Below are 26,792 nucleotides of genomic sequence, written 5' to 3'. Positions count from 1 at the left end.
CTCTACAACATATTTTAACAGCCTGAGCACCCAGTAGTGCTACACCAGACAGAACACAGCAGCAGTTTTACTCTGAGGCCTTGGCACTTATGTTCTTTGTTATGATGCAGAAAGAGAAGTATTAACAGAAGAGTTAGTTTCTGACTTTGTAATGTGCCATTTTCAACTGTACCTCAGTAAGCTGTGATTGACAGTAATGGGGCGGAGCAGCCATGATGTGTTTGTAATAATCTGACTGGAGTCAGGTTCACTTCTATGCTAATGAGCTGGTGTGTTGGTGGTTTAGCATGACTAATGGCGCACATCGCTAACAGAGCTGTCTGGGAGCGAGGACGGGAGCAAACGAGTAAAGGAGAAATAAAGAGGCTTTGCGGGAGTGTTGTGAAGGTATAAGACAGTGAGAAAGAAGAGTTGCAGGAGATTGCGTTGTTAGTCTTTGGGGAAAGGAAAATACAGTTGAGGCCTGATTCCCTCGGCAGATATCTTTACAAAAGCTGAGGAGCAAGGCAAAGGAAAGAAAATTGCCTGCGACAGTAAAGCAGTGAATTTGAGAAAGGATGTACAGCTCACCTAAAGGTAGATTTGATATTTTTGTTTTTTAAAGAAAAGAGAAAATCTTATATGTTTGTTTTACCTTGTATTTATGCCTGGTCTCACCACTGAAAAGTAAAAGCAGTGTAATGTGTTTTTTCTTGTATGTATGTTTTACTTTCCGTGCAATCTTCAACAATGTTGTGAAAATGCTTTACATGAGTGGTATGTAAGGATTTTTTTTTTTTTTTCTGGGGCAGTAGTTTGATTTATGATCTTGTCAATGAAAACATGGGAATCAGGCTTAGTGCACATGTGTTTTCATTTCTTACTTGAATCCAGATTCCAGGTTTGCTTTAGTTGACTAGAATTGATTAAACTTCTTGTCACTTATGTATTTAGTATGGAGATGTTTTGAAGCTTGGTACAAGGACTCATTCCTTCCTCTTCTGTAACCCTCCACTTCTGGAGAGTGTGGAATTGTTGATAAGTCGTCTTGGCAGCGTGGCAAGAGTAATCATTTCCCTCCAGATGTTTGAGTTTGGGAAGGAACCAAAAGGGAGTGAGAAGAGTGAGGGGAACAGGGAGAAAACCAGCTGCCGCCACTACCAGTTCCACCCCAGTACATGAAGTCATCTACTCCTCCCACCCTGAGGTTCCCAATATCACCTCCTCCACTCCACTCTGCTGAAATTTTCCCCTCCCATTCTCAGCTCTACACATACTGCCTCTCTCTCTGTATCCCAGGAGGCAGCCAGGGCAGGCTGTGTTTACTGCTGAGGTAATTGGAGTAGTTTAGAGAGAGCCTGACCCTGGCCCTGCTAAGGCCTAAGATGTACGTGTGTGTGTGTGTGTGTGTGTGTGTGTGTGTGGTTGTGTGCTTATACTCACATGTGTGCATACGCCTGTTTGTGATGACTGGCAGTGAGGCCAGGGAAGGAAAGCAGGCCTTAGCCAGTGTCAGCCCACGAGGGAGCAGACAAATTGGCTTTCACTACACTGTCTGTCTTTTCTTGTCTCATATTCTCTAGCTATCCCTTTCTCCTGCCTACATATCTCTCCATCTCTCCACCAACTCAAAGGCAATCTTTCACGCTTTCTCTTGTACTTGCTCTGCAGCGCTTTTTCTCCTCCTGGTACTCTTTTGTTCTACCTCTCCTTCTGTATCTCTCTCTTCTCATCATTTCGTCTCTCTGAGCTGCATAGACTGTGACTCTTGCCAGATTTGAGCAAAAACTCCCCCTCAGTTGCAGCCATAGACATGAGCAAATTCATACAATCTAATCCAGGCGCCTGTTGTGTTTATCTGCGAGTGAGATGGATAGAAAAAGGCCTGGTCGTAGGGTGTCAGGGGGAAAGTGGGGGTGTGGATAATTCATCTGTTGCTTATTATCATCCAAACACACATGCATTATATTTCAGTGAACACAAGCCTATTGTCCGTGATAACTGGCATTAGCTACAGGTTGTATTCATCTAACATATTGACACCGGCTTTGATCAGACGAGGCACAAAAGAGTGAAGTGTGACAGTGATTTAGTATGCACCTAGTGACCTCATCGCAGGGTTGTCAGGTAGGCAGTGGGACACGGCTCACCTACTTTAGCTCATCACACTCTCATCTCCCTTCTCCTCCCTCTTCCTTTCCCTCCTTCCCTCATCTCTCTGTCTTGCTTGTCCCTGATAGCTTTTACCGCTCTGCTGATTTCACAAATAGGCCTCATTGATTGAATCTGATTCTTTTGGATAGAGCAGCTTTATTGAGTGGCTTTTCCGCTGATGGACAGGAGCGTGAGGGTGTGTTTGTTTGTTGCACACATGCATGTGTGCATGTTAGGGACGATAACAGAAAACTTCCCTTTCCTCATTGCTCTCATTCTATAATCCAGCAGCTATTCCTCTCCTGGGAATTCTAGACGCCAGATCATTACAGGCTCACACATGAAGCATTCTCACACAGGGTCCTAGTGATAGCTGTGTTTGAGGGGATGTTTGACTATGGGTTGGACCTGCTGACTGAGGAGTCTGTTAATTGTCACAACACCTTGAGCAAAGCAACATTAAAGTGTTAACTGCTCTCCCCGGCACTGTTCATCATTCACCTAAGCTGTGCTTCGAGGGTGGGAAGCTCTCCAAGTCGACCCAGAGCTACATGATTTAAGTCAATCCATCTCTACTCAGCAGTGTCACCACCATCACTTTTTGGCTTTCTTCTGATCTTACTGCGCCTGTCTGAAACCATTTTAAATGTGCCATCTTAGTTGTTGTGTAGCTCAGACCATGGGGCTAATATTGCCAACACTTTTGAAACATCCGCAGAGTACTACGCAGAACAAAAGCAGAAAAGTAGGGAAATGTTGCAGGAGGGAATTTGTATTTTTATGTGGGAAAATAAGCTTGTTCCAGATGTAAAGCAGCAATGATCTGTCGGGGTTTGGGGGCTTTAGCTAACAAACTGTTAGTGAGAAGATGGGTCTATAACAGCAGCCCTAGACACATTTCACACATAGCAGCACACACCTCATCCGAGCAGCAGCATCTGTGCTCTTCCCCTCTTGCTGCCCTCTATTTTGTGTCTCTCTCCTCTCAACAGGCAGTGTGCCACCAATGTAGAGTTGGATGGATGGTGGCACCCTCTTCCCTTGCGCCCATTTAACCCCCACAACCCTACAGATCCATCATTATACAACACACACAAACACACACAAACAGGTTTAACATTCATATCCCAGCATGCATTTGTCCTGATCTGTAGCCTCCTACAAACCAACCCTCCTATCTTCCTCTCCTATTGAGTCTCACCTCTAACAACCTCCCAAATCTGCTCATTATTTTGCCTGATTTTAAAATGTCAATCTGTTATTAGGCGCAGCCAAATACACAGGAAAAGCTTGTGGCATGTATGGGATAAGCACAATAGATAATGTTTACACAACTCCCCATACAGTGGCAAAAGTAGCGATAAATGTTGGATTTATTGTTGTCACAATAAACATATTAAGCTTTGAATTTATTGTACATGTATCCCCTTCATGATTTTCATGTGGTGAAGTTAAGTTCCGTTTTTGTATCAGCTTCTTCCCTCCATTTTCCTCATTTCTCAATTTGTGTCTGGTAATACGGCTTGGCCCCATCCCAAAGAACTGCTGACACAGTTTTTGGGGAGACACACACATAGAAGGAAAGAAACAGAAAAGTGTTTTGACTTGTGTGTCATTAGTAAATTGTAGCCAGCTTGTTTCTCACTTTATTTGCCTTTTTTTTTTTAATTGTACAAGGTTGTAGGTCATGGTCCGATTGACTTGGCGATGAAAATAACTAAAGAGGATCACAGAGAACTGGAGGAAACAAAAACAGCAATTGGGAATTGGATTCAATAACTGGCTTTATTTTAGGTGTGATAGGCAGCTATTTCAGGGCTTGTTCATTCATGTGTGCAGTTGTTTATATAGAGATTGCGGCATCTAATTAGTAGTGATCCTTCCTCTCTATTGAAGAGGATTTATTGACCCATGTTAGCAATGTTAGCCATTGACCTGGGCCATGTTCAGTTCGTGTTGATGCTGCATGTCAAGTGGTCCTTTGTTCACCTCTAATTATGAGGGAACAAAATAGGACATAGTCCTGTTTAACAGCAGCTCGTGTGTATGTGCATAGTTGTGTGATTTTAAGAAAAGGTGTTAAGCTTAGGGTTTGATTTCATCTGGAATATTACTTTCACTGTGCTATATTACCATGTTTTTGTTTACAAAATGGAATAATTATCAGTTTGATTGTATATAAAGCTATTTGTTCATCATATTATTTTTAATACTAGGTCATTATTTAAGCCTTATGATGCACACTGTCAACTTCTGATTACCGAAAGAATATATACGATGTGTGTTGCATCACTATATTACTGGCCTTTGATCTGTTTTTGCAAGGAAAGTGTTACAGCTCAGAATTATTTGGTGTGATTTTTGTGCTTTGAGACATCCCCATTAAAAGAGAGAGACAGAGCACAGTAGAAGTAGCAAGAGAATTTCCTTGCTTCATTAATTGGCAGCTCTGTGGTACACTAAACATTGCGTGTGCGCGTGCGCACACACACACATACATACACACACACACACAGAGACACAGCTAAATACTGTGTATACTCTGATGCCACTGCCTTATATTTAGTCAAGGGAGACCAGCCGCTGTCACTTTTTCTCTTGCTTAACCTCACTGTTTCTCTTCCTCTCTTGGTGGCTGTGTTCAAGAGGAGTCTCAGGGGAAGGCTTAACTCTGAGCCCTCGTTCTTCTCTCCTTTCTTTCTCTCTTCCCATCCACATTTTTTCTTTCCTTATCGGCCTCTGAATAGGGCGGCAGGCTGTTGTTGAACTGTGAATTAGTCCAGGAGACAGACTCTGCACATAGGTAGACTAGCGACACAGAGGTTAGGGATCTGCCTATCCTCCTTTTATTGCTGCCACCAGTAACAGACTGATTTGCCTTACTCTTTGTGCACATGATATATTTACATGCAGATGCTGAGTGTACTTGAACCACCCGTCTTTGTATTTGTGAATTGAAATAGTGAGCGAACAAGTGTCACAATTTTAGCTTGAGTTAGCAGCAAAGGACAGAAAATCAATAGTTCACTTAAGGTTGACCTTAGGTCAGCAGGGCTTCATGTACTCATCTTTGTACCCTTCAGTTTGGAGAATAATTCACAGAAGGCCCTGCTTAAATTATGATGTACAACCTGGAAAATCACTGGGGCTTTTGTGTTGTCATGGTTATTGAGTGTTCAGTAGCTTCAGGGGAAATGGAGTTTGGGGGGTGCGGTGGGGGGTGTAAAAAGGAAAGGGGGAGGAATGGATGGGTGTGAGTGGGAGGACGGGTGCTATCTTAATTGCCTTCCGTGAATAATTTCAGTCCCCTAATTTGGCGATAATGACAGTGGCTGCTGCTTTTGTATTTATTTATCCAAACATTAATTGACAGGACTGACATTAGCTAGGGCGGTTATTGCGCATTTGATTGCGCACAAGGGAGCAAGGAAAATTACAGTAATTATCATTCTGATATGGATTATGAATATGCATTCCCACACTTAATGTCTCTGTCAGCATTTTCGTAACAACAAGGCACTCTGCCATGACAACAGCACTTTAGCTTATCTCCATCTCTGTTTCCCTAAACCCAATCCAACTCGTGCTTGTGGAGAACAGATGACATGTCATGTCCAAATGATTTAGCTGCCCCATTGTAGCATTTTAACATCCAGACATGTGGTTAGGTGAAATGATTGTCATGTGGATTGTTTCATTTGGCCCTGAAAAGGGGCCTCAACTCATGTGGAATTACTGTGTGGTGTATTATTGTGAATGCATATTAAGATTTCTGTTTTTCACAGGCGGAAGGAGAAGACAATTTGAAGAAGATGCAGCTGATGGAGTTAGCTATCCTCAATGGGACATACAGAGACAATAATGTCAAAACACGTAAGTGAGCTGCAAAGAAAACACACAGACACATTCACAGTTTAAACCACAATCCTTCTATTTTGCACCACATGTCACTAATCTTTTAACTGCATAAACCACACTTAATTACTGAAGAAAAGTATCATCTTTTTACCAACATTTTCAATAACTAACTCTATTTACCTTCATTAAGTTTATGCATAATTACATCTAAACTGTACACACCATCATATTATCTCTGACCACTACAAGAACTCTCTCTCAAGCAAGTCTCCCACCATGAGTAGGACTGCTCCTATTCTGTTCTTCTCCATATTTCTTTCCTCCTCAGCCATTCCTCCATCCATCCTTTCTCCTGCAGTTGAGATGCAATCAATCTGTGTTACTTGCTCTTGGCAGACTTTCACCACATTGCTGTATTTCACCCGCGCAACTCTGCATGTCAGTCACAAGATCACAAATCTACAATGTTTGTTCTGTAATCAATAAAAGTTATTTGTAAATGTAACAGTTAATAATTTGTAGCCTACAAATAATACTTGTATGACATCTTGGTCCAAAAATTGTGCATGTTTTCTCTGGATCTTGATTGTGTTCTTAATTATAATAAATGATTTAATTTATAACCAAAGCTCCCTGTATACTTGGGCTTATATTTTCTAGAAGAAAGTTTAAGTGACTAAATTCAATATTGAGTTTAATTTTTATCAACATCTGCTTAAATGATAACCATGGTGATCTAGCCCACCATCTAGCCGCAGTCTCTGTAGCACTTAATTTACTGACCTGCCTTTGGGGGAAGAGTCTGTGGCACGTGCTAATGCATAACCACTTCAAAAATTATATATGTGTGCTTATTTGTCATCCAACTTAAATTGACTGCTGACTGCGTAGATGATCAACATTTCTCTAAGTTACTAATAGCTTCAAGTTATAAATGCTCCTACACTGACCTTCATATCAAGTTCCAAATTCTGTTTTTGTTTTCTTTTGTGAAAACTGCCTCCTTCTCCTCTATGTATAGTCAACAGCTCCATTTCTGTTGGCATGTGTGTCATTTACTTCACCCATGTCATTTCCTGTAGATGAATGTGTAGCTGCTATGGTGACTGGTATGCTTCAAATGCATTGCAATGACAGCAGTATTTTGTGCTTCTTATGTTTTGGTGTGAGGGTTTTTTAATTTGTTTGGCTATGTTGACCTTTTTTTTCTTTTGCAACAGATTGTCGCTTTGTGGTTCACCACCATGATCATTGCATGGACTAATTTTCCCTTTTGCTCCTCTCCTCTCTCTCTCTGCCACTTCCCGTCCCCCTCCCCTCTTTTCCTCCTTTGTATTTTCACCCTTCACTTTTCCTCTGTGATTACGATCAACCACACTACACTTTATCTCTTGTCCACTTTATTTCTTTCTACTCCTGTCCTTCGCTCTCTTGCTTATGGCAGCCACCCTTGCGTTCTCTCTTGCAGCGGCAGCAGCAGCCGCTCAGGGCCCCCGCCTCATAGCGGCCCCCACAGGTCAGGTGTTGCCTCCCCCGGCACTCCGGCCCCCAACACCAGCTGGGGCCCCCATCATGAACCTCATCCGGCCCACTCAGATGGCTGCCATGCTGCCCAATGGCACCCCCACCCTGGTGCCTCCCACACCGGATGGCGGGCTTATCTACACCACCCCTTACGAGTACCCTTACGCCTTGGCACCCACCTCCCTGCTGGAGTACCCCATCGAGCACAGTGGGGTTCTAGGTAAGAGAGCCTGGGGAAGCATGGGTGCAGCAGGTACAGCGGCCAACTTTAGCCAGCCTGGACAGGAGGGCAGCTTGTTTTACCCCGGAGCTGGGGTGCTGGACGCGGCTTCCATGAGCCACAGTCAGGACTTGTTGAAAGGTAAATATGTCGTGTCCACCTGAGGATTAAAAAAAAAAAAAAAAAAGACAAACTCACAGGGTGGATGTGCTGGTGAAACTCTTGGTGATGGGATGACCAGCTCATATATGTGGCTCATATGGACACTATATTAAAATGGCAAAGGGGGACAAAAATTACCTTGTGAGGGCTAGGCTATTGTAAAAGTCTCTTTATAGTTTAGACTAAGGTTATTTCACTGTTTTAGTTACACTCTCGTCAAACAGTTGCGCTCTCAGGTTTACATCGCCTCTTTTCTGCAAGGTTTATATAGGAGGACTTGCCTCAGTGTGAAATGAGGCAGACTGAAGGAAATACACTCACATACACACAGCCTGCTCTCTAACCCTTTCATGCACTGGCCTGGAGGCACATTCAGTCTGGCGGCAGATCCCCTCGGATTTCTGCAGCTTTTGAAATCATTTCTCTGTGCTGTTCTCTGCAGGCAGGCCTTGATGCCTGTAGATAGTCCCTCTTTCACTCCCACTGGGGATGTTCATTAAATTCCTCCAGCCTTTCCTTTTTTCTCCTCCTTCCCGTCTCTCCATTGTTTTAGCTTCACCCCTCTTGAACTTGAGCTCTGTGCTAATACCTGACGTTCCCTTTAGCTTCTGTGTCAGGAGGACAGCTCAATATGAGGGCCTATAAGTTGCATATTTTTTTTCAATGGTGCTTTAAGCTCAGTGCATCTGCTACCAAAGAGACAACCTAACATCTCTCGAAGAAATAATCAGATCTGTACTCCATATGTTACACTGAGGGTGTACTAAACAAAAGTAAAGCCGTTTCCCATGTTAAGTCAGCAGAGGTCTTTGTCAGTTGCTTTCCAGCTTTAATTTGACACAGTACTACTCTAATGTTGTCTACAGCAGCAGCAGACACAAGTGTGATTTTAGCTGACCTGTGTATTTGAGATGCCTCTGGGAGTCATGTGTAGAACAGACAGGGGCAGCTGACTGGCTTTTCTCTCTTTAACTTGCAGGGTTACACCAGCTTAGTGCATTTTATTTACTCACACTATCGATTGGTGCCTTCAGCAACACAGGGCTCTGTGGAACACGCTCACTCTCATGCTCACACACACTCATGGACTTGGCTTGGCTGCCTGCGCTACTGTATCTAGCCACCATCGGCTTCTCTGAGAATAAGGAAATGTCAGGCCATCTGCTACTTCAAAGTAGTGTAGTTGGTTTCATAGCCATCAGCCAAAACCCACTCTTTACAATGCCAGAACAAAATCCTTCTTGAATTTCATAACTTATTTAACATGTCCCCCTCTTCCTCTGGGAAGACGATGTATTTTTCTTAATTCCTACATGCATCGCATTTTTTAAAAAATGCTTGAACATACTGTGATCCACAAACTGTTTGTGTCTTGTATACGAGGCAACGTCAACCACTGCAGTAGGAAGAAATCAGTTGTGACAAATATAGGAGGAAAATGACAGTCTCTGCCACCAGTGAGCAGATTGACCTGGAGAGAAATGGTGAAAGAGGGAAAGAGAAAATGAAGGAGAGAGGGAGAGGCAGGTGGTGTCTGGCACTATTCAATTACCATCAGAGCTGTATTGGATTTCCCCACCTTTCAAAATAAAGAGACAAATTTCTCTCAGTTCCCCTCTGGATCCCACAGGAGGAATCACATTATTTTTCTAGACAGCCCAGAAGCCTGTACCCTTTACCTGCCCCCTTTTCAAAGAGTCCCCCATAGAACTCTGAGCACTGTGGAATTTTAGTACTTAAGTTATGCATTTTTAAATGCCAAGTAAATCTCCAAAAAGGTGTATTATTTTTTTCTACTGCATTTTCTACATGTAAAAAAATGTGTGGTGTGTATATGTACTATAATCTGTATTACGTTATTCTGTGTATTGTTGTATTATCCAAGCATTATAAATGGTAATGGTTAAAAATGTGAATGTTGTTACTGTAAAAGATGACTGTTTTTCCCATCCTCAAAGTGAATGGTTTCTAACCTTGTGGACCTGTTACAATCTAGGTGCAATGGCTACTAAAGTGAGACGGCATGACACGCGGGTCCATCCTTACCAAAGGATTGTGACCGCTGACAGAGGTCAGTTTAGTCTCTGAGCTACACTTTGCTATTGACTGATGCATTTCAATGATTATTATGCCTAATATGCCTCAATGCCTTAGTTGGGAATTTGTACATTGTCTGTATTGTATTTTTTTTTTTGTTTTCTTTTTCCCCCTACCACCTTTCCTACCCCATACATCCACACACCAGCTAAATGGTTGATTGTGGTATGCACATTTTGTTTACATTTAGTACTTAACATATACCGTATATGTAGACTGTGTATATGTCGAAGCTCAGGCAAACGTGATCTTAAGAGGTTTTGGTTTATGCAGCTGTGAAGCCAGGACAGGTAGTTCTTTGCAGGCAGTGTTGAAGGTGTTTAATGACATTCCTCTGATGTGAGATTAGAGCCTAAAATGGGGCAGGCTTGTTCCCATACATGATTTATCTCCTCAGCTCATAAGGAGCAAAGAAAAAGGAGAAGCATTTCTATACTGTATCTGAGAGACATAGCAGGCAGAAGATAAGTAGCCATGCTGCTACCAGGCACCATTTCACCTTTGAAATTTAAGTTTATTTTGGATTTTTATTTTTCTATGGAAGATAGACACGCACAGACATAAGCTGAGGTAGCTTGCATTCTCTCCAATGTCTTGCAAATATATTGAAATAAAGCTAAAATACATTTTTAATATTTCAGTTGTACATGAGGTACTGTCATTTTATATTTGAGCATTTTATATCAAATGTATTTATGGTTTTGTGTATATTTATACTATATAAAAATATACTGCTAAATAAAGAGAAAGAATCGGAAAACATCGATTCATCTATTCATTGCACATTTAACACTAGTCACAGTTATCCCTCACATAACGTTAGTTATCGTTATCAAGTCTCCTTACCACTAATCACACTGTTTGTAACTTGCACTCCAACTTGAAAGACACTAAAACACTAGATTTTTGTTTGTCTGTTCGACCTCTCTTTGCTTCAGTTTGTTTTGTTTTGGTTCTGGGGACAATGTGCGCTTAAATTAAACCACCAAGCTACCTGATTTGGGGTGGGGCCTAGCATTTGGGGTCATGACGTGACAACGTCATGATTATAATGAGATTAGCTGGGTTCATCTCATATTGGCAAAGGGGATTAGGAGCAGGGGGCGACATAAGAGATTGCATTCATTTTATTGTTAAAATGATGTCATTCCAGTCTCTTCTTGCTGACACTAATATCTTTTCTATCTTTTTTTTTCTGTTTGTTTTGTTTTTGTTTCTAACCACCTAGCCGCCACCGGCAACTAACACATGACCTTCTGACCTCTGAACTCTTCACCCAATGACGAGCCGCCCCAAGCCTGCCTGCTGATCAGTTAACTGGTAATTGCCTTTTGCTAGCCTCTCGGACGCAAGTGAGAGAGAGAGAGAGGCACCTGCCCGTACAGTTACCCTAACACGTTCTGACAAAAATAGAAACCAACGCAGAATCTTCACAGAAAACACAACAAAAACCCAACAAAAGTTGTGTATTATTCATTTTTTCCCTCTGTTCATTGAGTTCAATTCCCATTCTTTCTCTTTCTTTTTCTTCATGAATCATATACTGGGTGGATGTGTTTGTCGTATTACTCATAAATCTGCACTGAATTATATAGCAATAAAGACCCCCACCCACCCTCCTTTAATTACTCTGATTTGATGACCTCACTTGTTTGAATCAAGTTCAATATCTATTTGACGCAAACCATTTGGTTTCAGAGTAATGACATGATCCCACTCAAACGCCCCCGACTCCCAACCCCACCCCACTCAAAAGATATATTTACTTAAGAGCACCTACCTGCTCCCACCCTTGTTCCAACACCCACCTACTGCGAGAGAAAAAGAAATAGAAGGAAAGAGAACATACGCTCACATTAACTTGTTTAATTTCTGTCATTTTTCACATGTAGTTCAGTTGTTGAGCTCTAAAATGTAATTGAGCTGACACATTCTGGGTGTGCCCCTCTAAACAGCTTTCTGTCTGTTTTTTTTTTTTTTAAAGCATGGCTGAAATGATTGCAAAAGGAGCTTTTTATGATTTATGTGGTTTTTTTTCTTCTGTCTTTTTTTAATGCTTTTCTTTTGAGTCATTTTCTCCACTTGATTTTGGTTTTTCTGTTGTTCATATTTGACTAATTAGCTTTGCTTAAATAGACTAGCCAACATACAGCAGGTGGTTAACTCTGGAAAACAAAACGCAATCGGATGTTAAAAGCAGGCCGCAGAAACTAAGAATTATGAAGGGCAAGATGGGAAGCTCAGTATTTGGGCTGATGGGTTTTGTTTGTGTGTGTGTGTGTGTGTGTTGTTTTTTTGTTTTGTTTAATTTTTTTAATTAATACTACAATGAAAGTAGGGTGTGCTGAGGCTTCGGGGACATTGGAGCAGTGCTTATTAGCTACTGGCCATTGCTACACCCCCATCCACACTACATCCACGATACAGTGCCTGATGTATTTAGAAAAATATCTCAATGAGTTAGCTGAGCTGTGATCACAAAGACAAAAAAAAAGTATTAAGTGTGCATATTTAGCCAAAGGGTTTTCCAGTGAATTATATCTGCAATTATGCATCTGTCTCACTGAGGGCTCTCTTTGTGATTTTAGAGTTTGGAAGGGTGTGAATTTTTGGTGCCTGCCTTCAGCTGGAACAGACAGCCAGTCAGTTAGATGATTTTTGTTTTTTGTCCCATTACCGCTCTATATTTTCTGAGGTGAACACAGGCAATTAACACTAAATCAACATGCTACTCGATTACAGTACATTGCTAAGGGGAAGGGCACTTTGAAGTTGTGTACATAAATGCTTTTGCCATGATACCCGGCTTCTAAATTCAGTTGTTTCATCAGCCACATTGCCAAACAAGTGTTTATTTCGTCATTTTGTTCTTTTTTTTTCCCCATCTCAACATTTGACCAATTTTCTTAAATGCATTTTTGTTTTTAATCCCATATTTTGCATGGAGGTCGGCATAATCTGAGCCTTTCTGTGTGTTAGAAATTTTTTGTTTTGTTTTGATTATTTTACTGATGAAACGTCTTTTTGACACATGCCAAACCATCCAAAAAGCGCATCCACAATGTGTCACACCTCCCTGTGATCGTAGTCTAGTTTCTGAGCCCACAATCTTCTGTTCAACTCTCTCAAGAAAAAAATAGGATGTGAAAGCCATGCCTGCCTGTTCAAATTGCTTTATACATACGTCTTATATATATATATAAATATATATATAAATATATAAAAATGTAGATATCTGTCATTGCATATACAAATACAGAAGAGAACAAAAAATAGATAATTTTACAGGGTGCTGGAGATGAGAAAAAAATTGAAAAATCTATTTTTGGCAATTTTAGCTTTTGATACTTTACTTGCAGTTACAAAATCTGAAAAACTAAATAAAAAAAAGTTTCAAACAGTATGGGGGGAAAACAGAAAAAACCGAGTGGGTGAGGAAAAAGTGCTGTTACCTTGAATATGATTGGAAAGGAAGACCAAAACAGTCATAACCCTTGGAAAGTTAGCGAGGATCAGACGGAGACGGACGCCTAGAGAGTTTAAAAGGATCAAATCAAAGTGCCTTATCAACAGTGGTTTCTGTTTTCTAGTATTCCAGTTGTGTTCAATAATATCCAGCACCCACCAAGATGGCGCAGAGAGGAAATGGCTAGTGTTACAAGCTCTGAACAGTTGAGCAGGGTAGCTCCCACCATATCGTGGTGTTACCGAAGTTATTCTATGCAAAAGAATAGCAGTCGTTTTGACCAGCTAAAAATATGTGCCATGGTTTTGTCTTCCTGAAATGATTTATTTTTCTTTTCCTTTGACTTGCTGGCCCTTTACTCTGCTGTATGAGCAGGTTTTTGTTCTCTTTTTATTTAGATTTTAATTATCACATGAAATATTGTCTTGATTTTTTATTTTTTTTTGGTGACTGTGACTAACTTCCTAGAACAAATTGAACTGCCAATAGCAAACCCAGTAGTCTGCCAGAACATGTTTTGATTATGAGCTGAGAAAAATACATAGAATTCAAGGGAATGAGTAGGAAAAGTGGGGTCGTCCCCCGCTGGCTTTCTGCCCGTTTGTTTCAACAGCTGCAAACTGAAAGCATCCAGTCCACATCTCTCGCTGTCAATTTGACAACAAGCTATCAATACAATCAGGAGATTTATAATGGACGAATGAAATGCTGGGTAATGGAACTCAGTTTCACAGCCAAATAGTTTTCAGTTATTGAAACAACTGACAGATTATTGCTGGAAGGTGAAACACACTCGTAATATTAAATTGAGGAATTCTTAGATCCAATATAACCCTTGGCAGTTTGTTTTTCTATTCATAGCTCTTTCATCATGCTGTTACACCGAAAGGTCAATGAATTTTTTTTTCTTTTTCAGTGTTATTATTTTAAATTGAAATGCAATATTAAAGTGGAGCAAGAGATGGCTATTCAGCATTTGACAGTATTAAGAAAATTCCCTCTGCAATGTTACAACTTGCTGTGTCATTGTGAAAGGCTGGATAAGTCCATCAGGTGAAAGGTTGACTCTATACCTACCGTATTCTCTCTGGCCTGCCTACTACATGTATGATAATGTAATTAACAGCCATTGTTACAGGTTTATAATGTATTTTTCTAATCTCATTTTATATGTATATTAATCATGTTTCTGAGTGCTTTTTTTTTTTTTTTTTTTTTAATGAAACCCACTGCAACTTTTCCCCCCTTAAACGGCCCTCCCTTCCTCACCCCCGTCTCTTTTACATCTTGAAAACTGTCTCTTGTGGGGAGTGTTGCCTTTTTCCCTGTTATATTTTGTTTTGTTTTCTTGCCAATTCCCAGCTTGTTTAACTCATTAGCTACTTTATTAGTTTCCTTGTCATAAGTATTTTTACATGCTTGCATTTAGTTTTCATGGTGTATGCTGTTATTTTTCTTATTAACCTCTTGGCATTTATTTTAATAAAACATTCTTAGTAAGAATTTTACTAACTTGCTGATATTTTGTCTTGTGTTTTTAACCAGTTTCATGAATGTATTACCTTGGTCTGGTTCACGGACTAACACAATTAAAACCAGTGTCTGGCCACCACTTCCACTGACTGACACGCACACCACACAAACACTCACACACACTAGTCTGCACATGTGTTTCTCACACAACACACACACACACACACACACACACATCCTAACTGGAATCTGCACGAGTTGATAAGCGTCGCTCACTGCCGCTCACGCACTCTCACCTCTGCGCTGGAGAAAATCTGCTGACACTCTTCATACTCGCCCCGCTCCGTTCCAACACTGCTGCTGTTGTCTCGTCGTCTCTCTTGGAGACAACTCTTTTGTTAGGTGTCCTGTCCTTCTGTGTCACTGACCCCCGCGAGACGGCAGGAAGCGTCGCAGCGTCGGTCGGTCGGTCGGTGGGGGGGGGGTTTAATAAGTTGCACGTTGCTTGAGGTCACCGGTTAACTTCTGGGTAAGCTCTCGAACAAAGCGCAGTCCGATTAAAAGGCCGGTTTGTCTGTACACACGGGTTTCCCTCAAAGTCAAACCCCTCTCCTAATCCCTACAGATAAAACTCCCATTTTCCCACAGCCTCGCCATTAGTTTGTGCAGGACTAATCACAAAAAACTGCATATTAGTCATCTCAAAAGGATTAATTTTACTGTGAATATGTAGAGCAGAACATCTCATCACCACACATTCTAGATGTGGTGAGTTATTTACAACAGACACTCGGGGCGCATTTATAGATGACAGTTGTGTGAATGTCTAAAGCTTTCCTCTTTTTTTTCTTCCATTGAGTCCGTGGCTTGTTCTGCCTGGATAGCAGCATTACAGTTATCACCAGCTGTTGTCTGTTTGGTGAACACTTCTCCCCATTCAGCTTATTGATATAACAGCTAATACTGGGCCATTTGGGAGCATCCATAATGCTTAGACACACACCAGTACACCATGCCAATATGAAGAGCTTTGGGATCAAAACAACCTTACTATTTCTTCCAGTGTAAAATGCTGATATGGCTTTCGGCTCGCCAGTATTTATCGTTTTGGGGGACGCTTTTTTTCCCCCTCTTTTTTTGTGTCTGAATCACTGCCAGTGTGTGTTGTTTATTCTCCTCCTGTGTCAGTGCACTCGTCCCTGGGTTCATTCAGCTGTCTTCTCTCTATTCAGCTTTCTTCTCTTCCACTAATTCGAGGTATTGACGCTGACACACAAGCAAAAAGATTAACTTCATTAATCCTGATTATTACTTTAACCCACTGAGTGGTGCCTCCAGATTTGTTTTTTTCCCTCTCCTTTCAAATCCGCACAACAACTCGGCCTTAACTGTTTGCAATTCTCTTCATGTCTCGGCAAGCAAAGAACACGGATTAAAAGTGTCTAACATCAAACTTAACATTTCTCCTCTTCTCTGAAATTAACATTTTGTCTCTGTGATCTGATAACGGGTGTTTTTCGCTAACACCTGCTTGTACACCAGCAAGTAGAGGCAGAGATTGGATTACAAGCAGCCCAATTGGTTTAATTTTTTACTTTGTACACTTTACGTTGACAGGTAGAAGCTTTTTATATTTATGAATCATCTCGCATTGGCCTTTAATGTTTTGATTGGCTCCTCGGTACCGTAATGAGCAACCTGAGCTAAAATCCGTCCATTAGCAGTCCATATATTTACGCTGTCACAAGTCTTGCCTTTTATGTCAGCGAGGTTTTCAGTGTCTCGCTCTGGGGGTGAAAAAAAATGAGCTGATGAAAAAGACAGCGGTGAGCTATTTTCCGAAGCACAATGTACTACAAACACTGCCTAAAATATTGCAGCTGTGAGTTTGGAAAAAAAAAAAAAAAAGTGCCTTTTTTCTCAGATTGGGAAATTATATATTTTTATACTGTTATCATTCAAGTGCCAATTTTCTGTCTCCCTTTATCTTGCCAACAGCTTTTTTTGTTGAGCACAAAAAACTAAATGCCCAAGCTTCTCCTTTTATCTGTTTTTTTTTTTTTTGGGTTTCCCAGCACAATGTACATATTCTACTAAACTGGGAAAGTTCGACCAAAAGATGGGGAATTTGGTCACGAGATGTTTCCCACCATTAAACTTTGGCTTAATGGGTCCTGTTTTCGATTTGATCCACTGAGAACTTCTCTTTCTGATTGGACCACAGTATGCAGGACGTGGCTGTTTGCATACTGCTGCCTGCTCCGGCAGAGTTCTCAGTGCTTTTCCAAATCTGTCGCAGGGCATTCAGTGTTATCTACTAACTACCTTTTCACCTGTCAACCTTTTCTTTTTTTCCCTTCTGTTTAACAAACATTCCTCCAATGAGTTAAACGGCAGGTTAACCAATCAGTATTGATGTCAGCGATGTAGCACTCAGGTGGTTAAAGGGCAAAAGCTACCAAAATACAGAATGAGAAAATTCTAGCCCCACTGGATTTTTTGTGGTTTATTTTTTCTTTCTTGACAGTGATAAATATGCATTAAAAAGTATAAAAACGTTTTTTTTTTCCTTCCTAAAATTCTACTAGTATGACATATATTGTAAGTTCCTCATCCATATAGTGGTGCACTAATATCTGTGAGATCTTTGTGGAGTTGTAAGTTTTTATGTGAAGTAGTCTTTATTTTGTTTTGTGTTACCTTGTTTTTATAGAGGGTTAGGCTGACAATTTTGAATAGGGTGTAAAACATGTAATGCCAGTTTTTGTTGCTCACACCAAAAAAAAAGAAAGAAAAAAAGGAAAAACAAATGTCATGTGTGCAATAAAGAACCATATTTACAAGCTTCCCTCTGACTGCTCTACCTGGACTGGTTCCTTTTGCTTCTGCTTTCTTTATCGGTGACATCATTTCTCTGGATTTGCTGCCGTGACTTTGGGGAGGTTAAAGGTAGGTGCGGCGCATTTGCAGGGAACAAAATGTGAGAGTTCAACACTGGGATGAAAAGAGAAAAAAAACTCTCGTCCGAGCCCTTAAAGTGGGATCAAGCCCTCTCTTGGATTTTCATGTGATGTTGGTGCCACGTGAATGTGAAATGCCGACCTTCTGAGAGGGTCATCCAGTTGGCATTCAGTGGAATCATTTGTTGCCTTTAAACACACTTTGAACATCTGTGCTGCAGAAGAACTGGCACATAAATCCTCCCGTTTTGTCCCCGCTCGGCTCTATTCGCCTCTTGCAGATGACAGATGACAAGGAGTCGTGTGGCATCGGGTTAAGAGTTGCCACTTCTACTGTAAACTGGAGCTATTTAGAGGCGAGTCTGTTTTAATAAAGGCTGACTATACACAGAGATGTCATCTTGTCATTGCTGCACACAGTGAACTCATCACAGAGGTCAGCCACAAGCTAAAGGCTGCATGTAGCGCTGAATGCAGTGTTTGCATGCTTCCTGATCAGTGTATAGATAGCTGTATTTCAAGCTTTAAATGTCATGCAATTCACGAGTACCAACATAATGGGTGTTTAAAATTTCATAAGTTATGCTTTTACGAGCATACAAGTGCCGATCCCAGGGTTTTGTGTTCTCAATTTAACCCTGATGTTCTTTTGGGAGTCCTGGAAGCTCAATGTCCTGATTTACATCTCAAAAAGCATGTTTAGCTTTGTTTTGTTCAGTGTGATTCTCCTGACTCTTCATTTTGAAAATTGCTTTATTAAAATGCAAAATATGACTGAAAATTATTCATTTGTTTGGTTTGGAGTCTCAAAGCAACTTCATTTATACAATAATACTGCTTTTGGATGCTCTGTTTGCAGTACTTTTTACATAGCAACACCCCTTTCAAATTAAAACCCAGTGTCTGCATTTGTAATGCTGCAGAATAATGAGGGTTTTTTTTTTCTTCTCAAAGGATGTCTAACAGGCTCAAATATCATTGTACTGAACAGGCACTAAATTCACCTTTTTCAGGGTAAGAAATACATATTTCTTCATACATAGCCTTTAAAAATGGTAAGAATATAAAATGCTTCCATTCCAAATGATTAAATGTCATTTCTGCGCTTTATCACATTTATCATTCTCAGGTCGTGGCACATATGGGTACGGCTTGAAAACATGCTTTATTTTGAAAATGTCTAAACTAAAAAAAGGTTGATATTGGTCTAAATAGTTCCACACAAACAGCAGTGAGCTGCATGGTTCCTGAGCATTGAAGAAGTAAAGCCAGCATCCACAAAACATCTGTTTTACTATTGTAATCATCAAATGTAGACAACAGTGTCTTATATTTAGAAAAGGTAAGAACAGACATGCTAACCTGAAAATCTCCACTATTGCTGGTGCCATCTAAATAAAATCTTTGTCGTCGCTGACGGCTGAAAACAGAAGCATAATCCCATCAACGGAGTGACTAAAGGTACGTATTCTTACCCCGTAATCTGGCTTTACATTCTGCACATGCGCCAACTGGGTGTGAAGTTGTCTCTGTATGCAATCAGCTCATGGCAAACACAGGTGTAAAATGAAATTCATCAACACAAACACAGAGTCCAATCCATTTTTAGTTTCTTACTTTGCAATGCCAGTTTGAGATGTTGCAAGTGTATCAAACATATCATGCTGAAGTTTGGGTTACCGAGGAAGTAGAACATGTAAATGCACCACAGAATGAAAACATACACTTTATCAGACCAGTATATGGTTTCTGTGGCCTCCTGGGGACTTGTGATGTGCAAAGATGAAGCAATCCACTTCCACCTATCACAGTCTGACTCTCACTCCTTTGTTTGATGCAGTGTTGAAAACTAAAGTGGTTCTGAATTGGACGTCTCACTCCAGCTCAAACCGGCATCTCTGCAGGAAAAAAAACCCAAACAACATTTTTCCTCTGCCTCCGTCTCCCTCTTATTCGCTCATCCTCTAGCCGGAGGACAGAGCTGCCACTGAATGGGACGGTGGGGAGTAGCGGTTCATGAGGGGGGCTGCTGGAAGTGACTTTAATGTCATGCAGGAAGCGGCGAGTGAGAAAGAGAAGTGGAAGTGGAGGAGGAGGAGGAGGAGGGTGCACGATGGTGGCTTTGGCCCCCGGGAAGATGCATCAAAGAAGCATTTGTCGCAGAGACCAGCTGGGAGTATAATCAGAGAAAGAGGAACTGGAGTTAGTGTGTGCGCATGTGTGTGTTTTGAATGGGTAGAGTGGAAGGGTTGCATCAGTGGTGACAGATGAACCGGCTTCCTGTGGAATGAATATAGGGCATTCATCAGAGTGCAGCTGTTTTCTCTCCTTCGCTGCCTGTGTGTGCGTGCTTGTTTCTTTTTTTTTTTAGGCCACAGTTGTTGCAGGTTTCAAGCTCAAATGGATGAATGAAACTCTATCGTTCTTGGGGCACCTGTGCCAAGTGACATAGTCCAGCAGCTGGATTCGGTGAGTCGGCGAGACGCACAGAAGAGCATCAGGTTTATTTATTTTGAGACGTGGGAGGAATCGGTAGCATTTCTGTCTGTTTCCAACATCCATCATTCGGTACAGTGCATGTCATCTGTCTTTCCAAGAAAAGCGCCAGAAAAACACGTCCCGATGGGTTCATGGAAGACGAGCCACATGATCTCCCGGGTCACATGTTTGTGTACATGCGGAACATTTCTTGTGATTTGCCTGTAATCAGAAAGGTCGGCTGTCAGTTCATAGGTCAGCCACATGCACGGTGACGCACAAACGTCTCCGTAAAAATCAAATCAACCGTCACGTCGGACTAAATGATGAATCTTCCTCTGCGATCAAGCAGGCCGTCCCCCAGCCTTTGCTCTGTTTCTGTGCTGAGTGATCCAGACAGGTGTGAATACTGCAGGCCTGCTGTGTCACCTAATGCTGACAGAGAATGTCTAACAGGTGTGTGTCTGCCTGTGTGTGTGTGTGTGTGTGTGTGTGTGTGTGTGTGTGTGTGTGTGTGTGTGTGTGTGTGTGTCCTCTGTCAGATCTGTCACTGTCTGTCCCTGCTGACTGCATCCTCCCCCCCCCCCCCCCCCCCATCACAACAGTTTAATAACTAAAAAAAGAAAAAAACCCACTTGTGACATACCGCGCGCTGCTTTCATGTCAGCTTGAATTTACTGTAAATTTAAGTTGTGGTGGTGGCTTGACCAGAAAATAACAGGTTGTGTCAGCCACAACTGTGGTAAATGCACCTATGGGACTTTTTGCTGCCAGCGAACTTTTCTGTGATTGAGGAAATGTGTCAACATGGTGAATCATCGGGCATCAGCAGTCTGCGATAATAAAAAGTGGAGTCAATTTAAGTGTCAGCAGGTGAAACGTCCTTTAGAAGAAGCCTCTCACCTCTCAGGAAATAGAACTAAGCACCTTTGGGAGTTTTGTACAAGTGGTAAGCACACAGCTGAGTGCTGAGAGTTTCTAAATTTCCTGGTGGCTTCAACCCAACTTATCTCTAACAATGTCTAATCTCGGATTTAGAGCACAAGCAGTTTGCCTTTCAGTAGTTGATGACACTTGGTAACCATATAATTCATATTATTGTGGATGAAGTGAAGAAGAAACTGTGGCTCCGATCACTTTGTTTTCCTGACCCTTGTTTCTGGTTCCAATCTAACCATGTTTATTGCAACATTGCTTACTCTGATTGCACTTCTCCAGAGAAAATCCCCTGATTCTACCCTGTAGGCCAAACAAATAAAAATCTTACATAGCAGTGTCCTGTTCTCACCCAATTCCCTCGCATGATTATACAAAATTAACACGGTAGAATCAGCATTATGGGGATGTTTTAAATGTAAGACGCTGAGATTGTGCTGACTCGAGTTGTAGTACCTCTATTAAAATGGGTTTTTAAGCCGCCCTTGAGTGTTACATTGGGTGTTTTCCAGTGTTTAATACTCACATATCTGCCTGCATCTCACTCTCTGGCCTGCCAAACCAGAATGCACAATATCAGAATGAAAGTGGAACTGCAAAACTGAATGCAGTGACTAATGAGATTAGTTACACCTATGCTTTTCCTGCCATAATGTGTCAAGCTGTGCAATGTGAGGAAGATGCATGGTCCATGTTAAATTAGTTTTTGCCTGTTGAAGCTACCAAAATGCCAAGTGATAAAATTAAACTAGGAATGTATTGTATGCAGCAGGATGAACAAGCTCAACGGGAGCTGGAGTCTGTAGTGGAGGATGCGGAGAAAACTACTCAGTATCATGGACAAGTATTTACAATTTTACTTTTCTCAAGAGTTTGTGCAACATCAGTTCCATAATATTGTAATATTCCAATTTCATGTCCAATATTTCATTCAGATCTACAATATTTGATTGCCGTGTGTAATATTACCCTCACTATCTCCCAATCATTTCCAATATTACTTTTCTATTCTTGTCTTATTTTAGTTTACCTATTATTATTTTCAGTAATGTATCATACTTACATCTTATTGCTTTTTCATTAGACACTGCATTCATTCTCACATTATGTCATTTTCTCTGAGCAATATCTGCCGCAAGAATTTCCAACTTGATTACTAACGTTCCATCATATCTTATCTTTCAGTTCCCATATTATACCCATTTTAAACAGGTTAATATAGATATCACATGTCTTCAGAATATGTATTGCCTGTTTCTGCTCCAAATACAACACAGATTGTTCATTCTACAAAGCTGAATAAAGCTTTCAACACTACGTGACCCTACACCTACAAATGATGATTTTTACGAATGTTCAACTAGCAAACTGAGAACATTAATGATCTTATTTAAATGCTATGTTATGCTGGGAAACCTTAGGTGCTGGCATTTATGTAGGTGACACTTTGACACCTGTTTACTTAAGCGTTGTTGCCGTGGTTATTGCACTCCCCAGTTGTAGTGCAGACAATGCGTCCCACCACTCCTTAATAACTTGAAGAACACGACAAAGAGCCCAAGGCATTGACCCAGACCCCAAACTACCCAGATCTTGTAGATCCAAGGGAAGTACTGGAACAGCTCTAATTCATGGGACGCTACTTAGCAACCTACAGCATCCTAGTGGCCAATTTGTGCCTTTCGTGTCCATGTGCATAAGGAGAAGTGGACAGTCATTACTGCATCTACTATCAAAACTCAGATAGACAAGAAGAGTAGTTTCTACAGGACATGGCAGCTACTTGCAGATGTAGCACTGAGGGCGGACTAAGCACGGGATTTCTGGAGTTTTCAGAGCTTCTCCCTGTGTGAACTTCATCAGTGGAAAGCACTTCTGGCTGCAACTGCTTCAGTTGCAACTCTGTTAATGATGAAATTCAAAAGAGTAGATGACTGACAGCTTCCTTACACCGTCTCTCCAAACTACCAAACATGTGCCATTGGTGTTTGTGCAGACTCTCCACATTGTCGTAAATATGGCAGACAGTCTGTGTGGACCTTTGTTGATTTAGGTGGATACAATTACATCACATGTACCCTTACAGACATGGAAAGCATGAACTGGCCTTAAAGATGTGCGACAGAAGGACACCCCCTGAGGTCATGTATCCTTGATCCATTGAGTCTGGATCACATCCCACACAGATGGACGCATTTCCACTGACCTGAAGGATGTGCTACCAAAGGACACCTTCTGTAGTTCTGTGACCTGCTGAGTCTGAGCTGTTTTGACGGCACAAGAAGGACCCGCACAATGTTAATGCTGTTGCTGATCTGCATATTAACAAACTTCATATTTTCTGTGTTGCTGGAATCAAATTCTTGGCCATTGTGCGCGCTTTAAGAAAACAGGCCTGTATAGCGGCACACAAGCGAGCTCTGCACTGTTATAAATCCCTCTCAGGGTGTTTTTTTTAATGCTTCTTCGCCTTTTGTTAGGCTTCACTGTACTGTATGTTCCTGCCGCTTTCCCCCATTGTTGCTGCTGTTCCAGAACGGCTTTCATGATTTCAAAATAGAGTTCATTCATGTGAAGGTGAACATCAGGAAAGGCGGTCACCACAAAAACAGACACGCAAGTGCAAACACTTAAGACTTTGCTTGCTTTTACGGAAGCTCGGGCCTCTTTGAAGGGAGTTGACCTTCCTTTGACTTGGTTCTCCTGTGGTTTGAACTCTGGACATGTGAGCCGTCTAAACACTCTTTCCTCACACTCGCGTATAAACACAAACACAGTCGCAAACGGAGGCGAAAAATCAACCTCCCTTCCTCTTCTTCTGTCTGATTCACGCTGAGAATCTTTGTCTGGATGCAAAAATAAACTCCTAATCCTACTTATCTGGGAAGGGTGTGCAAGCACGCATACTGTATGAATGTGTGTGTGTTCTCATGCATGGCATGTGCAGGTGTGTTTGTATCAGAGTTCACTTTGAAGCAGCACAATTCTGTTAGTGTGCATCTGTGTGTGTGTGTGTGTGTGTGTGTGTGTGTGTGTGTGTGTGTGTGTGTGTGTGTGTGTGTGTGTGTGTGTGTGTGTATGTTTGTTCACCCTGGGAAATGAAAACGCTGACCCAATTTAATACACCTGTGTCTCGCTGCACTCTGGCCCAGCACTCAATCACACAAACACACACACACACACACCTCAACCCAACTTCCAGTGGAGTACAGCTCTCCAACAACACATAATCCCAGAGCTCTGACTCGGCTATACAGATAAATTCAGCCAATTCAAATATAGGAGCTGTTTTTGCCTCCCCCCTTTACTTTTTGCTTTTTTCATTTCAAAATTGGAAAATAATAAAGCAGCGACACGAAGGAGAAGATCTGAGGAGATTTTCTTTCATTTCCTCGTGATTGAGACTTCGTGCCGATGCGTGAGTTAAGCACTAGAATGAGATTTACAGTTTTAATAATTACATTAAAAAAAAAAGCTGTTTGAATTTAATCATTTCAAGTCACTTAAACAAAACTATTCATCTGCAGGTGTGCCTCGGCTCAGCGAAGAGATTTAATAATACAGGGCGTGTTAATAATGTATACGGGTATACAGTGGAAAACAGCAGGTGTGAATTAAGCTGCGTATTTGTGTTCAGATTTAAGCTTTCATGTTTGTGCTGCATGTCTGCTGTTAAGGATGCAGCCTCCGTACTGGGCGTGTTTCCCCTCAGGCTGAGCTCCCAGCATGCCGGTGACGTCCCGGGGAGATGCTCTTTGCCGGGTGGCCTCACACTGTCGTGAGGCGGTAATGAACCTCCTGCCATACGACTTCACACACATACACACACAGGCATAATCTCATCCACAGCCCCCGAGGCACAAAGAGATGTCACATTAGCATGGTGCTATCTTCTCTGGAGTGTGTTTGTGTGTGTGTGTGTGTGTGTGTGTGTGTGTGTGTGTGTGTGTGTGTGTGTGTGTGTGTGTGTGTGTGTGTGTGTGTGTGTGTGTGTATGTGTGTTCAGGGAGACAAACAACTACATTGTCTCTGGATTTGTACTTCCTGTGTGTGTCTGTAATTAATATGGGCACGCAGCGGGTGTAAACATTAGAAAGGACTTTTTTTTTTTCCTCTTTTTTCTCAGATTAATCTGTCTTGTCAGATCTGCATCCACACTAAACCTCGGCACTCTGGCCTGGGAGGCATTTGTGAACGCAGCCCCAGCAGCACACACACACACACACACACACACACACACACACACACACACACACACACACACACACACACACACACACACACACACACACACACACACACACACACACAAACAACAAAACAGAGATTTATTGTCTTGCTTCGCACAGCATTGTGTCACGATCTCTGTCAATAGCTGTGATTCTATTAAATTTGTGCACTTTTTTAGGTGAATTTTCGAAACTTTTGGCAAAATCTGTGTTTTTCCACTACTTTCACAACAAAATTGCATAAATACTCAAACACAAGCGATACATCATTGTGGTCTGATTGCTTTTCCAATCTAAAACTCCATTTGGCATTGTTTGATTTTAATGGAGTGTTTCGGCGCCTGGTGGCTGGATGCCTTATGTTGTTGTGCTGGATCCTTTGTGGCCTCTATGTGGGGAGAAAATTTACATGGACTTGATTACAGCCAGCTGGAGACGATGCTCCAGAACCCACCTGTCTGACATCACGGATGACTGGCCTGGAGCTCCAGCCCTCGTCCTCTTCCCCGCCTACCGATCTGCCTCATTGGTCCTCCGCCCTGTTCCCTCCTCCAACCAGACTGCAGCAATCATCACACCATGCTTAAATCTGCAGCCAAACCCTGATTCAGTGTGAGCAGCTCATCTTGGTGTCTCTTGTTGTCTGTTTCATCTAGAAATGTAACTTCAATTAGCAGCTGTTTAATTTAATTAAAAGCTACTTGTTGTCTCTCATTTTCTGTCATCATTTAGAAATTAAATGAGTTGGTATTTGTTCTGAGGCACTTTTTTTTTGTTGCTTGCACTCATTTGTTAGTTTTGTTAGTCCCATGGGTGCTGCTATTGTGTTTTTAAGTTTGGCAACTTTTACTTTGCTATTTTGTTTCAGCTAGTTTTGTAACTCTCAGCCTTCATTTGGTTTGAATTTTTTTTTTTTTTTTGATTTAGCAGAACCCACCAGCTCTGTTTACTTTATAGTATTATCACCTTTTTTTCTTTCTTTTTTTGTTAATTATGTCATTAAGCAATAAATGGTTTTACCAAACTAATAACATCTGGTTGTATGTTGCTCCTAGCTGACCCTAGCCAGCTGCTTTGTAACATGGAGGGATTTCTCTGATTTCTGAGCATCTTGTGGGGCTTTTTCTCTGCCACTATGGTTCTTTTCCCTCCCTGGAAAAACAGGGGCATAGAAACAAGTATACCATTTTAAAAATCTATTAATTATGTTTCTATAAAAGGGGATTGTCATGGTGAAAGATCAGTGCAGCTGCATC

The 26,792-nt window shown here is 41.4% G+C and overlaps 1 protein-coding gene across 1 annotated transcript in view; it reads left to right on the top strand.

The window, feature by feature from the left end:
* Positions 1 to 17,781, top strand: part of qkia (QKI, KH domain containing, RNA binding a) — a 78,981-nt gene extending 61,200 nt beyond the window's left edge. The window contains 4 exon segments of the mRNA XM_022196572.2: positions 5,919 to 6,006; positions 7,436 to 7,735; positions 9,894 to 9,968; positions 11,223 to 17,781. Of these exon segments, the coding sequence (XP_022052264.2) occupies positions 5,919 to 6,006; positions 7,436 to 7,735; positions 9,894 to 9,968; positions 11,223 to 11,239 (480 nt within the window). The 3' untranslated portion in view covers positions 11,240 to 17,781.
* The last annotated feature ends 9,011 nt before the right edge of the window (positions 17,782 to 26,792 follow it).

Source organism: Acanthochromis polyacanthus, chromosome 1 (genome assembly GCF_021347895.1).
Source record: "Acanthochromis polyacanthus isolate Apoly-LR-REF ecotype Palm Island chromosome 1, KAUST_Apoly_ChrSc, whole genome shotgun sequence".
NCBI classification, from domain to species: Eukaryota; Metazoa; Chordata; class Actinopteri; family Pomacentridae; genus Acanthochromis; species Acanthochromis polyacanthus.
The sequence above is the reverse complement of the archived record's forward strand: the minus strand, read 5'-3'. Positions and strand labels throughout refer to the sequence as shown.